At 31.0% G+C, this 17665-nt stretch overlaps 2 protein-coding genes across 3 annotated transcripts in view; one reads left to right on the forward strand and one right to left on the reverse strand.

The window, feature by feature from the left end:
- Nucleotides 1-606: 606 nt before the first annotated feature.
- The window catches only part of LOC135958899 (centrosomal protein of 162 kDa), a 121399-nt gene continuing 104340 nt past the window's right edge, over nucleotides 607-17665 (forward strand). The window contains exon 1 of the mRNA XM_065509843.1: nucleotides 607-965. Within this exon, the coding sequence (XP_065365915.1) occupies nucleotides 612-965 (354 nt within the window). The 5' untranslated portion in view covers nucleotides 607-611. The remainder of the gene's footprint in view (nucleotides 966-17665) is intronic.
- The window catches only part of LOC135958900 (carboxypeptidase B), a 375293-nt gene continuing 363330 nt past the window's right edge, over nucleotides 5703-17665 (reverse strand). The window contains exons 2-5 of one of the 2 annotated variants that reach the window (XM_065509845.1): nucleotides 17044-17465; nucleotides 16737-16931; nucleotides 14800-14953; nucleotides 5703-6711 (exon numbers count right to left, since the gene is read on the reverse strand). In XM_065509845.1, coding sequence (XP_065365917.1) covers nucleotides 5949-6711; nucleotides 14800-14953; nucleotides 16737-16931; nucleotides 17044-17413 — 1482 coding nt within the window. In that variant the 5' untranslated portion in view covers nucleotides 17414-17465 and the 3' untranslated portion in view covers nucleotides 5703-5948. Of the gene's footprint in view, nucleotides 6712-14799; nucleotides 14954-16736; nucleotides 16932-17043; nucleotides 17562-17665 lie in introns of both variants that reach the window. The other variant, XM_065509844.1, reaches the window with a different exon arrangement.

The raw sequence follows: 17665 nt of genomic DNA on the forward strand, positions 1-17665 counted from the left end.
TTAAATGTTTAATTTGAAAAGCTTTTGCTTGTTATTAGAAATTTAAGGCGTCCAACATCAGGAAAATTAAATTTAGTGTGTAAATAATGTCTAAAGTTTTATTGCCACAAAAGACACAACAACTTAAACCAAAACAACAACAACAGCTTCAACAGCAGCAGCAGGAAAATTCTACAACTAAACTAATGATGGCTTCATCAACACAAATAAAACTTTCAAAAGAAAAACAAAATCTGCAAAATTTTACCACACCCAAACAAACCAATAGCGAAAAGGACTTAACGCCGGCCTCGCCGACACGCACTATTGACTTTGATGATTTCACCTCCAGCAGCAGTATTATGGAATTTCTTAAACAGGAACAAAAATGTGGTACGCCAGGAGATTTGAGCAATGGCCACGACAGCGAAATCGATGCAGAAAGTATTTTTCAGGAAGTGTCTCGCTTGGCGGACAACTCCGATACACGTAGTGTAGACGAATTGTTGCGTGAGGCGGAGCTGCTACTGCAGCATCATAATTTTATGGACAGTTTTACACAAAATCAAAAGAAGAAAAGCTCAACAAAGCCAGCACTTGCTTCAAAATTCCAAACACAGTCAACCATACAAATGAATTCCAAATATACCAAGAGTATTGAAAATGTTAAGCCACGTAATACACTCACCAAATTAATCAATGGCTATATAGCTCCAGTAAGCCTTAATGAAGCCTCAAAGATGCCCTACACACCCGAAACACCCACTCCAACAAATCCCTTATCGAATGGCAGCCACAATACCTTTAATGCCTTTATTGATAATTTACCCTCGGAATCGGTAATTTCGGAAGAAAGTGTACCCTTGGATCTGCAGGGCAATACCACAGTATCGGTAAAGTCCTCCTCATCGAGTAACAATACTACGGGCAAGGATATAACTACCAAACAAATGGATGGTGATGATACAGATGATGGCACTGATACGGTAAGTTCATTTTAACGTAATTCAAAAAAAGCATACTTTTTGGCTGACACTATATTTGTAATTGTTTAGTTAAAAAGTTTGTTTGGCACTTATTTTAAAGCATACTTTTGGGATGCTTTATAAATTATACAGTGGGGAGAATACGTCTTCGCTGCAACGAACGCAAACTGAGTGATAACAATTGACAATTTTTTGTTTGATCCCTTGTGTAAATTGTTTTTTTAGCATTTGCATTTTAATGCATTATAAATAAACAATGCTTTGTGCTCTCTCCGTAGAATGAAAATGTTTTTATTTTAGTTTAAAGTAGACAAGAAATCATCATCATTGAAATTAATTTTTTAATATTAACACTCGTAATGCATTTATTGTATAAATGATTATTTTTATGCGAAAATAATAAATTAATTGAAAGCAGACTAGTACTTATGACCTACACAAATAATATTAGTCACGATTTGGCAAAAATATTTTGTAAATCACAAACAATATATCCTTGATAAATTATTAACTCGTATTTTTGTGAAAGTATTATTTTTTCTGTGAAAATTATGTTGTTTTTTAAATTGCGTTTTTGTAAATAAGCAGTCAACATTCTATTTTAGACCGTTACATTTTAACTGTTTTGAATAGGTAGACAACATAGAAAATAATTAATAGAATACAAAAACTTATTGTAGAATGTGTTAGCATCCTGTAAAAACTGCAACCTCAACAAAACTTTTCAGTTCAAGATGGAAAAAAAGATTAATTGACTCCACAATGTAAAATGATAAGCTTATTATCTGCAGAGTATTGGACTTTTTCTGTAGAATTTCATTTGCTTATATTTGTTTTATATTCAGTTCCATGAAATTCATATTACTTAATCAATAGGTTAAAATTTACCAGATTTAAGGGTTGGTTGAAGCTATGGGAAAGCCAAGATAATATACATTTTTCTAAAAAAGTTAAGTGATAGCTCTTTTTTACACTCGTCTCGGGATTATGGCTATACATATATAGACATTATGTCGACATCGTCCCATTAATCATGTCATGATACCTTAATTTATTTATTTGCGTCATCAATTTCCACATGGTGCGGAACTCATCTAAAGACTGCACAAATATTACTTCTTTCTTTAAATTAACTTTAATATCTTAACGAAGAACAATTAACTGAAGGCACCCTCAATATTCAGTCAATCAAGGCTGGGTAATGCTAGAGAAGGTGTCTCACCTCCTCTCATTTATCATGACAACATCATCATGACAAGCTATTTAAGCTCTCAGCCGACGACAGTCATACACAGGCCATAATGTATAGTTCCTTCTAGTTCCCACTTTTGTATGACTACCATTTAATGAATACCACTACCGATTGATCGGTGAATCGGTAGTCGTATTCATTCAAGAGCAACGCGCTCTCTTAGCCGAGCCTGACTTTAGAATGTATTGCCATCTCGTTTATTGAAGCTCGGCATTCCAGTACAGTAATGAATTGAAATCTCGTATGGATCTACATAACATCCATACGAGATTTCAAGGCAGTCTAAATGTCATTATATATTCGATAATGGACGAGCTATCATCAAACAGCATAGCTTTTATATCATTTTTCTGAAAAAATTTTATTTTTATTAAACGGTCATATTTTAAAATATTATGAATTCAGAAACGAACACTGTTCTTCATTATTTTAACGAAAGTCCAAAAGTTTTTACTGCCCTATTGCAAATTTACACATCTAATTATACGAGGAATTATGTCTGTGTCTAGAGTAAGATTTCATTATTGAAATAAAACTTTTCCTCCCAGCACAATTATGATCTCAGTTTTGAATTTCGACCTCATGGGTTCGGACAGGGGTCCCCAAAGTAAATTTGTACATTTTTACCCAACCTACTCCAGTTTTTTGATAACAACGTGTCCAAATATTTCCCGATTTTCTCTATTTTTCTTTTATTGGACTAACAACAAATGTATATGTATGTCAAACAAAAAATAGAATTGTTTAAAAATCATGACTACCTCCAAAGTTATATACATTTGAATTTAAAAATTTTTAAAAATGAGATTTTTTTTTTTTGGAAAAAAATAATTTTTTTTAAGTTATCTAAATTGTTTTTAAGAAGATGTATAAGGAATTTATAGTTTTTGGAGAGCTAACTTTACATAAAATAATTTAAATGAAAAAAATGGAAAATTTTTGTTGCCTTCACCTTCGTATATATAAGTTTGTCATTCCGTTTGTAATTTCCACAATATAATTTTCCAACCCTATAAAGTATATATATTCTGGATCCTTATAGATAGCGGAGTCGATTAAGCCATGTCCGCCTGTCTGTCTGTTGAAATCAACTATCCGAATCCCCCAAATAAATTACATACACGATTCATACATCAATATCTCCGGAATTCTTCCAGCTCGGTTGCTATTTAAAATCGAGAAAATCGGTCCACAAAGATAAAAGGATAAGAAGATATAAGGAAAAGACCAGGACAACCGCGATATTTGTTCTTATCTGGATTACTAAGTCACAAATATAGACAATATAGATATCTAATGATAGATATTTAAAAGACCTTTGCAACGACGTATGTATATAAGACGACAATAAAATGGACCTACAATGGGTCAAAATCGGAAAAAATATTTGTTAACCCAAATTTTTTTGTATCCAAAAGTTTTTTTTGCTATATATTAAAAAAAAATTGAAAAACAAAAAAAAATTTTAAAATTTAAAAAAAAACAATTCGAAAATTTTCAAAAAATTAAAAAAAACTGTTGGAAAAAAAATTAATTTTGTTTACCAAAAAGTATTTAAAATTTTTATTTTGAAGTATTATTTTGTGAAGGGTATATAAGATTCGACACAGCCGAATATAGCTCTCTTACTTGTTTATGTAAAATTCAACTTTATGGCAAAAATTATAAAATTGCATAGTCGATATCAAAATACCGTAACCCATTTTAGACAGCCCAATGTGTTCTAAATTATTTTGTAAAGGGTTCCGATAACCCCGATCCTGGTTGGATATTATAACAAAAAAAAAAACTAAAAAATTTCATTTTTGAAAACTTTTTTTGGGAATTACGGGATTCCTGATAATAAATTTCAAAATTTGTTTTAATTTTTGAATCACTGTTCTCATAACTCTCAAGGATGGAATTGGAAAGGGGATTAATACTAGATATGCTAATATCACTGATTGCCATTAAACAATCAGAGATCACTCTCCCAGTAGGTCTATTCGTGATAGAAACATTACGAGGTCCTGTCGAAGAAAGAAGGATTGCTAAAATTTAACTTCATAAAGACCTAGAGTTAAAATTATTCAACATAAAGATCTACGATCGGGGTTAAAATTTGAACCCATGAAGACCTACGATTGGTTCAACAATATAAACCCATGAAGACCTACGATTTTGGCTACAATTTAAACCCATGAAGACCTACGATTGGGGATACAATTTAAACCCATGAAGACCTACGATTGGGGCTACAATTTAAACCCATGAAGACCTACGATTGGGGATACAATTTAAACAAATGAAGACCTACGATTGGGGCTACAATTTAAACCCATGAAGACCTACGATTGGGGCTACAATTTAAACCCATGAAGACCTACGATTGGGTCTACAATTTAAACAAATGAAGACCTACGATTGGGGATACAATTTAAACCCATGAAGACCTACGATTGGGGCTACAATTTAAACCCATGAAGACCAACGATTGGGGATACAATTCAAACCCCATGAAGACCTACGATTGGTTCAACAATATAAATCCATGAAGACCTACGATTGGGGCTACAATTTAAACAAATGAAGACCTACGATTGTGGATAAATTAAAACCCAGGAAGACCTACGATTTGGGCCAAAATTTAACCACATAAAAACCTACGATTGGGTCCAAAATTTAAACACATAAAGACCTACGATTGAAGATAAAATTAATCAACATAATACCTTCAATATTACCTAAAATTGATCAACATAAAGACCTTCAATTGGAACTCACATTGTTCAACATTAAGACCTACGATTGGAGGTAACATTGATGAACAATTGGAGCTAAAATTGTTCAACATTAAGACTTACGATTGGAGCTAAAATTGTTCAACATTAAGACTTACGATTGGAGCTAAAATTGTTGAATATAAAGACCTATGATTGGAGCTAACATTGTTCAACATTAGGACCTACGATTGGAGATAAAATTGTAGCTAACATTGATCAACATTAAGTCCTACGATTGCAGCTGAAATTTATCAACAATTAGAGCTAAAATTGTTCAACAATAAGACCTACGATTGGAGCTAAACTTGTTCAGCATAATGACGAACGATTGAAGCTAAAATTAATAAACGTAACACCTTCAATTGAAGTTAAAATTGATTAACATTAAAACCAACGATTGAAACCAAAATTATTCAACATAAAGAAATATATTTGAAGCAAAAATTTTCCAACATATCGACCTCTGATTCAAGATATGCAGTAGTCAATATTATCCGAGAGTTCATCCAGGCAATTCAGTATAGACGCATGACTACAGTTCTTCCAATCAATTGGTCATAATATCAGCTATTCAGAATAGTTTTGAATTTAAAAAGTACCACAAATTGGATAAGTTATTGGTTATTTCTTACTGTACTCAAGTTAAACAATTTGTCTTTGTTCCAATATGGAAACCAATATTTCCAATATTTAGATATGCTAATTGGATTATTTTAAAAACAATTTTCAATTAAATTACAAATAAATAAATAAATGTTTATTGAATTTTTATTTTCCTTAAAAGTACATAAATAATTTAAATAGTTTTTTTTTGTATTATTTTAAAGTCTACAAATAATGTTGTATTCTAATTCCGTTTTTACTTAAACGCAAAAATAAGAAATTAACTTAGAAAAAAAGTACACTGGCATTAATTTTTTGCTTACAATCTACGTATACAAGTTACGAATCCTCTGTTTCAGACACTAACTAAGCAATAGCCTGGGCAACGGTATCGACAATAGTGTAACCCTCGAGTGCAGTTTCTAAAATTTGATTCGGAGGCAAAACAAAACCAAAATTACCACGATCTCTTAACTCTATTGTGTAAACATATTTGGTACCCAAAGCAGCACGAGTCCAATCATCTGAACCACCGCCAGCAATACCCAACACTTCGTGGGTAACGGAAGCACGATACACTGAACCAGTTTTCTTTTCAATACGTTGTACGGCGGTATTGGCTACACGTTGCAATGCTGGAGCATCTTTCACCTTGACAGCCTTGTAGGCCCAAGGGTAGACCATCATTTGTCCGTAACTATGATAGGTTAGATATGATTCTAAATTGTATTTTCTTTTACTTAAAAATTTGACAACAGCATCGGTTTCCAATTCTGAACCGGGTGAGGTGCCACGATAGGTATCACTGCAGGGATTATTGGAGGAACCATAACCATTCCAGCCAATGTCAAAGTTACGATTTAAATCCACACCCAAACAGGTGGAGCGTTTAGAGGGCGAGCGATTCTTACGCCACAAACGATTAACGGTACGACTGTAAACATAACCATCGGGATTCATGACGGGCATAATATACCAAGTTTTCTTTTTAATATAATCCGGTTGTTCAGCCCATTTCGACATTAGTTGATAGAGTATAAAGGTAACAGTGGCAGGACTGATCCATTCACGGGCATGTATGCCACCATCAATCCAGATTTTCTTGTAATCACGGGGATTTTCGGAGATTCTGCAAAGTTAAAATAAATGGTATAAAATTAGTTTTTTCTTTATGAAATATTTCAGAAGTTATTATTAGTCATAGACCGCAGACACAAATTTGGAATTTATTTCTACTAAAACTAATTTTAATAAAGTTCATTATTCTTTTGATTGTTTTATTTTATTAAATTCAGTTTAACAGCATTACGTATCCAATGCGGTTGTTTTTTTTAATCAAAACCATCTATTGTTTATTTAAAAATTGACAAGTTTCTATACAAATACAAGCATTAATTTTATAATAAACAAAATTTATACATTTCGTGAAGTTGATTTGATATGACACACTACACTACACTGTATTATTATTTCTCTAGTATGCAGGCATCTCTTTTTGAGTTTCATAATATTTATGAATTGTATTTGCTAACAAATGTTCAAATATTTAAACAAGTTTTTTTTGGGGTTTAATATTTACTTTCATTTTACCAATATTACGCAAATTGTTTTAGAAAAAAGTTTATTATAGCAAGTAAGAGTGTTATATTCGGTAGTGGCGAATCTTATATACCCTTCACCAAATTATACAATACACATTTTAAATATTTTTAGGTAAACAAAATTTATTTTTTTTCGATTTTATTTTTTGGAAAATTTTTTTTTTAAATTTAAAAAAAAAATTTTTTGTTTATTATTTTTTTTACCAAAAAAAAAAATTAATAAACCACCAATGGACCATTGTAGGTCCAACTTACTAGGGTCTTATATACGTCGTTACAAAGGTCTTTGAAATATCTATCATTAGATATCCATATCGTCTATATTAATGACTTAGTAATCCAGATATATGTCGAGGTTGTCCTGGTTTTTTCCTCATATCTCAGCCATTTGTGGACCGATTTTTCTGATTTTAAATAGGAAACTTCTCGAAAGGTCCCGAAGATATCTGGGGTCTTCAGAAAATTGATTTCAACAGACAGACAGACGGACAGACGGACATGGCTTAATCGACTCCGCTATCTATCAGGATCCAGAATATATACTTTATAGGGTCGGAAAATTATATTATGGAAATTACAAACGGAATGACAAACTTATATATACCCTTCTCACGAAGGTGAAGGGTATAAAAATAAGAGTGTTGTTATATTCGGCAGTAACGAATCTTATATACTCATCACGAACTCACTATGGTCAAAAACTTGTTAACTATTTATTCATCCTAGTTTTGGATACATAAGATAGCTATTAACAATAATTGTGGCAAATGTCAGTTTTCTGGACTCTTCGTATTTGAAACATCGGACGGACCATTTCATTTTCATCCCCAAGTTCGTCCCTATGGCCCGATCGTTATAAAGTTATTTTCGGAAGTGGATCTTATGTGGAAGCTATGGCCAATTATGGACTGATCGTCACAAAATCCTGTAGTATTCTTTTTGATCTGTGTAAAATTTTGCTTTGATATTTATAAGAAATTTTAGCTAATGTGTTTTTCAGAAGTGGTCCTTGTATAAGAGCTGAGGATTGAGATCGAAAACTTCTTAAAACAAGTTTTTCATTAAAACTTTAAACCCAAGTATTATTTGAATTTTTTTCTATCAAGTTACCTTTGTAAATCATGTCAGTTATTATGTTTAATGTCAATTATTTTCATTTGTTCTTAATCTGATTAAAATGAGCGACGAGAAAAAAATTACTAAAATTATTAAATATGTTCAACAAAACCCAACTTTGTCCTACAAAAAGTTGGCCAAACAATCAAAGCTCACTGATTCCAATGCCATTAAACAGTATCGGGAGATCTTGTGCGTTAATAGAAAACCTGGTTCAGGTCCACATGATGTTTCTAAAGCCAATAAATAGAAAGCATTTTCAAAATAGCTCCCAACACATCCGATAGGACAGCAGTCCGGTTAGCTCAGTACTCGGACTATTTGGTACGAAAAGTTAACGCCAATGCAAGGCTCAAATAGGTCCTAACAGGAACTCTGCTAAAAATTTAGCCAAATTTAGACAAAGACAGAGCACGGAAATTGAAGTCAAATTTTATAAAAAAAATATAATACCTGCTGCATAATGGATGACGAAACGTATGTTCTGGGAAATTTTTCGCAGCTTCCGGGTCAATATTTTTATATTGCTGATGCTCGAGGGAATGTTGTAGAAAAGTTTAGGATCCAAAAGCAGAAAATGTTCCCTTAAAGTTTTTGGTATGGCAAGCAATATGCAGTTGCGGCAAAAGAATCCAAACATTTGTTACAAAGAACTCTATAAATACCGAAATTTACATCAAGGAATGTTTACAAAAGAGGATGCTTCCATTTATAAGACTTGTCAATGTGTCCACTTATTTTTGGACTGCTTTAGCATCCTGTCACTATGGTAAGCAACGTCTTGAACGGTACAAGAACAATAAGTGTCATTTGTACCAGGAGATGCCAATCCTCCAAACTGCCTGGAGCTAAGGCCAGTGGATAGATATTGGGCTCTTGTTAAAAGAGAATTGAAGAGCACAAAAAAGGTGTCCAAAAGTGTGGTAGCCATAAAACGGAGGTGGATGGGTTCGAATCTTTATGGAAGTATTTCCGGGAAAGGTTCCAAAAATTCATCACTAGTGATTAGAACTATAAAAATATTTTTTTTTGTAAATTGTAAAATAATTTCAATCAAATAATAAAAAAAACAAAACTGTAAGTTTAGTGGTTTCATTTTTATTAACATTTATGTATGTTAAGAATATTTCGATCTCAATTAAGGCCCGATCTTCATAAAATTAGGTACGGAGATATTTGTGTACATATGAATTATTGATGTCGAATTTCAAACTGATTACGATATTCAGAAATGATTTTTAGAAGTGAAACTAATATTCACAAAATCCAGAAGTTTAATTTTTGCATCCATGGTCAAATATGGACCGATCCCAACAATATATCGTTTTGTGATTTATTTTTGCTGAACTGTGGGGATACCGATATTTCATAAGCATTTATGTGTCATAGAGCCATATTCCGGGAAGAAATTTAGATACCCTTCGCCATGAGTGGCAAGGTATATGGTATTATATAAGTTTGTCATTCCGTTTGTAGTTTCCTCATTTTTCATTTGCGACCCCATAAAGTATATATATTCTGGATCGTTATAGATAGCGGAATCGATATAGCCATGTTCGTCTGTCTGTTGAAATCAACTTTGCGATACACCCAAATAACATTCATACATGATTCATACATTTAAATCGTGAAAATCGGTCCACAAATGGCTAAGATATAAGGAAAAAAACCAAGACAACCTCGATATTTTACCTATTAATATAGACAATATGGATATCTAATGATAGATATTTCAAAGACGTATGTATATAAGACCATAGTAAGTTGGGCCTACAATGGGTCAAAATCCAAATTTTTTTTTTCACTAAATATTTTAAAAACTAAAATTTAAAAAAAAAATTTAAATTTTTTTAAATTTTAAAAACTAAAAAAATTCTTTTTTTAAAATTATTTAAAAAATTTATATTAAAAAAAATTAAAAAAAAAATTTCGAAAAAAACAACTGGAAAAAAAATTTTAATTTTGTTTACCGTGCAAAATATTTAAATAAAATAGCGAAACATTTTTGAAAAATATCAACTGTTTTTGACGTTGACTCATATTTTGGTCCATAACTCCGGTTCTACTTGACCGATGTTGCTCATTTTCAATACCAAACTTTTCTGAGTTTAATTGCATCCCAAAAAGTCCTAGGCATTATCTTGCGTTCAACAGGCAGACGGACTGATATTGGAATAATGATCCATAATATACATAATTCTGGGGGACATTTGTATGGGGCTTTTATGAGAACCCTGGATATACATATATAATTTTTGGTTCTACGACCAATATTTCGATATGTTACAAACATAATGACAAATTAATATACCCCCATCTTTTTGGTGGTAGTTTATACCTACAGGACTAATATGTGAACAATATTTTCAAAATTTTATTTTACAATTTTTTTTTCTCTAACATTTCATTTTTCCATAATTTCTTTAACACAAAATCTATTTAAATAATTAAAATTATAACTGAAAAAAACTTCTTCAACAAGTTCAAGTTTATTCAAACGTAATAATTTGAGATTTTTTTTATTAGATTATTGACCTTAACCCAACCCATGTAATTATCTGCTACAATGAATAATTCCAAGTTTATTTTAGTTTCTGTTTTATTTTAGTTTTATTGGATATGAGCTAGTATAGTATGTAGTATGTCTACTATAATTGTTAATTACCCTTAATTGGGAATTTGCTATACAACGATTACAATAAAAGTTAAATACGTACAAAAACAAATTTCCATTAATTTATAGCCATCTAAATAATTGATGCCACAAATTAGGTGTTGATACAACAATACAATTAACAACCAATGAATGTACAGACAAACTTTCTCCTTAAGTCATACAAATTATTTGTTGAAAAATTACAAAACATTTGATTTTTGTGTGTGTGTGTTTGCAATAAAACTCTGAGAAACAAGATGCATTAAGCACCATTTCCAAATTATGGGTTTAAATTGTTGAAAGAAATGAAATGTAATTGCTTGGTACGAGACTTTTGAGATAATAAGTGCCATGGAACTTCCTTCCATTCATTGTGGGATTAGTTAGGAAATAGTGGTGGCCGCATGAAAAATTATGTTCATACAGTGATTAACAAATTGATAGCAATCATTTTAATATAGTAATTGTTTGTAGCAATATAAGAAAATTAACATTTTGATGGATGCCTTTCCGTTCACTTAATGTGTTGTTTTAGCGATCTGCAGTTGTTACCGAGATCTCACAATTTTATGGATCCAGACTTCTTACTTTATGTTTGTTTTTGATGTCAAGAAAAAGACACAGACTCTGAATGTGCTCAAAGATAATGTTTGACGACACTGAAATCATATTATAGAATATATGAGGCCATCAGCGCAAAAATGGTGTAACCCACAATTATTTTTGTTGGTTCCTTTTCTGGTGTTACATACAGTCCTATCTATACAAAATTGTTGTGGTTAAGCTACCTTTTGATATTCAAAAGCAGATCTAGATGAAGAAAACGTTTTTGTACAGTACATAGTCCAAGAGGAATTTGAATAACAATATTAAGGCCAATCGCGGAATATTAATCAATCATCAAAAGTAAATTTAGAATACGGTAGTATTCCAACTTTTACTTCAGTATTTAAAAACAAACCCTAGGGGAAAGGTATCTGACACCGGTGGTCCGGTTCTAGTTGTACCACATTATATGAAATGGACCTGTAGCATTGTCCTAGAAGGGGTGCAATTGACTCTTTTTAGAATCTTTGTGACAGATCACGGAACTAACATAAACATATAAGGATCAACCTTTTGCCACAATTGTTCTGAATTACTACACATTGTTTGCAACATTTCAGATAGAAATTGTTTTTATTTAATCCCAATCCTTTTCAAAATTACTCAGTTTTGTTTTGGCAACAGTGTTTATATTAAGATACTAAAGCAAAAAGTTTTCTAAAATTTTCAAATGCCTGTATGTAACTAAAAGTGCAACGATTTGTATTTATCTTCTTAAAACACGTTCAAATGCCAAAAAATTAAATAAATGAAACATTCTTAGTTGTACAGCAACTCGTTCGCAATGAACTTACAACATTTGTTTTAATCACAGAGACTGTATCAATCAATCTTATTTCTGTGGGTACACAGAATACTTGATTTTAATTTAATCATTAAGTTATGGGTTTTTAACTTTTTTTCAACATTATGTCTTTATTTGTTATATTAGAATTAATAAAAGTATTTTTAAATAGTTATGGCGGCTTATATTCGAAGGACCATAACCATTACTTTTTTAATAACTGATTCTATGGTTTGGGGATTAATTTTACTTTGACTTTATTTCGGCAATTTTAAATGTTTTCATCATTTCATTTTTAAATTTATAGATTCGAAGGACCAACAAGAATAGTAGAATCATACATACGCATTTGCTAGCAAAGACTGAGATCAAAAAATTCTTAACATACAAAAATGCTAATAAAAATGAAACCACTAAAATTACAATTTTGATTTTATTTTTATTTGATTGAAATTATTATTTCAATTTACAAAAAAAAAAAAATATTTTTATAGATCTAATCACTAGTGATGAAATTTTGAACCTTTTTGGAAGCTCTTCCTTTATGGTTTTTTTTGTCCATCTCCGTTTAAAATCTACCACACTTTTGTACACCTTTTTTGTGCTGTTCAATTCTCTTTTAACAATATCCCAATATCTCTCCACTGGCCTTAGTTCCAGGCAGTTTGGAGGATTTGCCTCTCTTGGTACAAATACCAAATTATTGTTCTTTTACCACTCAAGACCTTGCTTACCATAGTGACAGGATGCCAAATCAGGCCAAAAATAAGAAGGATTATGAATGGAAGCATCCTTTTTTGTAAACATTCCTTGATGTAAATTCCGGTATTTAAAGAGCACTTTGTAACAAATGTTTGGTTTTTTTTTTGCCGTAACTGCATATTGCTTGCCATACAAAGAACTTTTTGGGAAATTTTGGGTCCTAAACTTTTCATCCCTCGAGAATCAACAGCGTAAAAATTTTGACCGGAACCATTATGCAGCAGGAATATTTTTTTTATAAAAATTGACTTCAATTTTCGTGCTACGTTTATTTTCGTGCTCTTAATTTTTAGCAGCGTTCCTGTCAGGAACTTTTTGAGCTTTGTATGTTTTTAAACCTGCATTGGCTTTAACTTTTCATACCAAATAATCCAAGCACTGTAACCGTGCTGCTATCCTACAGGATGTGTTGGGAGCTCTTTCGAAAATGCTTTCTATTTTTTTGGCTTTAGAAACATCCATTCCATTCCTTCTATCTGAACCAAGTTTTTTTTTATCGACGGAGAAGTTCCGCCGGTACTGTTTAATAACATTGGAAACAGTTAGACGGCAGACCTTTGATTGTTTGGCCAACTTTTTGTAGGACCAAGTTGGGTTTTGTTGAAAATATTTAATAATTTTAGTACGCACTTTTTTCTGGTGACTCATTTTAATCAGATTAACAACAAATGAATATAATTGACATTAAACATAATAACTGACATGCTTTGCAAAGGTAACTTGATCAAAAAAAAAAATAATCAAATAACATTTGGGTTAAAAGCTTTAATGAAAAACGTTTGTTAAGAATTTTTTTGAGCTCAGTCCTTAAAACATTCTTAATATATCTAAACATCGTACAATGCTAATAGTTTCTGTCCAATAAATATGAATCCTATTCTTCTTATTCTTTTTTCCGAAGGACCATACATATATTAAGAATCAATAGTAGAGGCCTTATAGTTAAGTTCATCCCCCAAAGTAGCACATTTTTTAAGGATTTACAGATAAGAAATCTTTTATCAACATTATTACATAAGTTAAACATTTCATAAAAACTTTAGATTTATACAGTCCGAAGGACCATCTATTAAATTTCCGTGAATTGTTGCTAATTATATTTTGTGGTTGATTTTTAAATATACATTTAAAAATTAACTCTATTATAAAAATGGCAACTGTAGTAACTTGCCAAAAACATTATCGACGTGACAAAAAGGCAATTTATAAAAGCAATTTATAATTTTGTATTAAATTATAAATTTCCAAATAATCATGAAATAATTGATCTCTCTCTCGTAGTTTTTTGTAGATATCTAACTTTGAGTACTTAAAAATTATTAAGTACTTTTTCACTCCTCCCTTTTGTATCATTCAATTTGAAATAAACATTTAATTTTTGTATCAATATTTTATATCAACATGCAAAATACAATTTATAAAAATTGTTTTTTTATTTGCTTTTATAGTTTTTTTTTTGTATATGTACAACAACTAACTTTGCATGTTGCAAATTAAATTAAATATTTTATTGTTGATCTTTTCAACAAGTTAAAAACTATGACAGTTATAATTAAGCATCATAATTAACTAATTAAAAAATTGTGTTGCAAAGTTTCTTTATCATTTTATCATGTTCATGTAGCTAACATTTTACAAAAGTTTGTCAAACTTACAATACAAGGTTTTTTAATTGTGTTTTTTTCCACTCACCTTAAAACTTTCAAATCTCTGCCTTCAGCCGTTTTGCCGATTGTATACAGGCGACAGATGTTGGGAAATTTGCCACGAATTTCACGCATAAAACTGTATATGACCTCTAAGTCATGATAATCCTTCCAGTGGATGCCACTGCGAGCGGCTTTTTCTGGAAAAAATATAAATAAATGATAAGAATATAAAATGGGGAATTGTATAATAAAGATTTAAGTAATTCTGTAAAAGAAACATGTTGCAAAGAGTGAAATGAAACATAGAAAATGTTGCGAATAAAGTGTGAAACATTGTCTATAGAAAATGTTGCGAACAAAGTTTAAAACATTTTTTGCAGAAAATGTTACGAACACAATGTTAATAATTTTCTAGAGAAAATGTGGCGAACACAGTGTGAAACCTTTTCTAGAGAAAATGTTGCAAACAATGTGCGAAACATTTTCTATAGATAATGTTGCGAACAAAGTGTTAAACATTTTCTAAAGCAAATGTTGCGACCATAGTGTGAAACACTTTCTATAGAAAATGTTGCGAACAAAGTGTGAAACATTTTCTATAGAAAATGTTGCGAACAAAGTGTGAAACATTTTCTATAGAAAATGTTGCGAACAAAGTGTGAAACATTTTCTAGAGAAAATGTTGCGAACAAAGTGTGAAACATTTTCTAGAGAAAATATTGCAAACAATGTGCAAAACATTTTCTATAGATAATGTTGCCGACAAAGTGTGAAACATTTTCTAAAGGAAACGTTGCCGATGTTTCATTTTCTAGAGAAAATATTGCAAACAATGTGTGAAACATTTTCTATAGATAATGTTGCGAACAAAGTGTGAAACATTTTCTAGAGAAAATATTGCAAACAATGTGCAAAACATTTTCTATAGATAATGTTGCCGACAAAGTGTGAAACATTTTCTAAAGGAAACGTTGCCGACAAAGTGTGAAACATTTTCTAAAGGAAACGTTGCGAACAAAGTCTGAAACATTTTCTATAGAAAATGTTGCAAACAAAGTGTGAAACTTTTTCTATAGAAAATGTTGCAAACAAAGTGTGAAACTTTTTCTATAGAAAATGTTGCAAACAAAGTGTGAAACTTTTTCTATAGAAAATGTTGCGAACAAAGTGTGAAACATTTTCTATAGAAAATGTTGCGAACAAAGTGTGAAACATTTTCTATAGAAAATGTTGCGAACAAAGTGTGAAACATTTTCTATAGAAAATGTTGCGAACAAAGTGTGAAACATTTTCTATAGAAAATGTTGAGAACAAAGTGTGAAACATTTTCTATAGATAATGTTGCGGACAAAGTGTTAAACATTTTCTAAAGCAAATGTTGCGACCATAGTGTGAAACACTTTCTATAGAAAATGTTGCAAACAAATTGTGAAACATTTTCTATAGAAAATGTTGCAAACAAATTGTGAAACATTTTCTATAGAAAATGTTGCAAACAAATTGTGAAACATTTTCTATAGAAAATGTTGCAAACAAATTGTGAAACATTTTCTATAGAAAATGTTGCAAACAAAGTGTGAAACATTTTCTATAGATAATGTTGCGAACAAAGTGTGAAACATTTTCTAAAGGAAACGTTGCGAACAAAGTGTGAAACATTTTCTATAGAAAATGTTGCAAACAAAGTGTGAAAACGTTGCAAACAAAGTGTGAAACATTTTCTATAGAAAATGTTGCAAGCAAAGTGTGAAACATTCTGTATAGGAATGGTTGCGAACAATGTGTTAAACGTTTTAAACTTTTTTATTGAAAATGTTGCGAACAAACTACAAAACATTTTCTGTCTTTCTGATGTTGCTCCACATTGATTCTTAATTTTCTTATAATACCCTCAAAGTCTGTTTAACTCACGAATTAAGGTTAATACTCAAAATATGTTTCCTTTTTATAAAAAGAATAGATAAAGAAAAAAAAACTTACTTGTTCTCTGACCCACTTCACTTTGTGTCAAATTAACACCCATCATTTGTTCCATATCAATCAATTCTTGTACATTTCCATTCAAAATCTCTGGCATAAGATTATGTTCTTGCAGAAAACCTCTAGCTGCTTTTAAATTATCCTTAGCAATAGAGACATCTAAGAATTTGGAATTTTCTTTCCAAACAGTACCACCTAAAATCAACAAAAAAAAATCAATTTCAATTCTAATCTTCAGCTACTTAACAAATATTTATGAAGTCATGCTCATAAGTATGCAAAATATTGCCATTTTCTCATTACTTACCATATTTATATTCTAATATATCAGCAACTGGCATCATTTGACGACGCATATTATCTGATATATTATAGATACGCCATAATTGTGTCTCATCATAGCGCACTGGTATCTCATTTACATCCAAAACATCTGTTTGCCCCTCTGCCTCCATATTCTGCTCAATTTCAGCAGCAGCTTCATCTACAGCTCTAAGTTCTGTTGCACTTTCATTGATTTCCTTTTCGTACAGCATTTTATTTCCGGTTCGTATATTTCTATCTGCTATTGGTGTAATTCTGCTTATATCGAAGGCTGTTGCAACATCTATTAATGCCACCAATAGGTGTATGTGCACCAGCACTGCCAGTGTATTCCATCTTTTAACTCTTGTCATATTCTATGTACGATGTGAGTATATGAGTTTGTATTGATGTTTTCGATTTCTAATTTTGAACGGCAATAATTCAAAAATTGTTTAGGTTGATGTTGAAAAGATGAGTAAGAATATTGATGATGAAGATGTTTACTTTACGTAATAAATTCTGCAACAAGAAAAAAGCTGTAATAATGAGAAAAAGTTGTTCGTTCAGTTCAAATAGTTTCTTATTGATATTTTTTTTTCTGGTTTCTTTTACTTTAATTTGTG

Source organism: Calliphora vicina, chromosome 4 (assembly GCF_958450345.1).
Source record: "Calliphora vicina chromosome 4, idCalVici1.1, whole genome shotgun sequence".
In the NCBI taxonomy this organism is placed as follows: Eukaryota; Metazoa; Arthropoda; class Insecta; order Diptera; family Calliphoridae; genus Calliphora; species Calliphora vicina.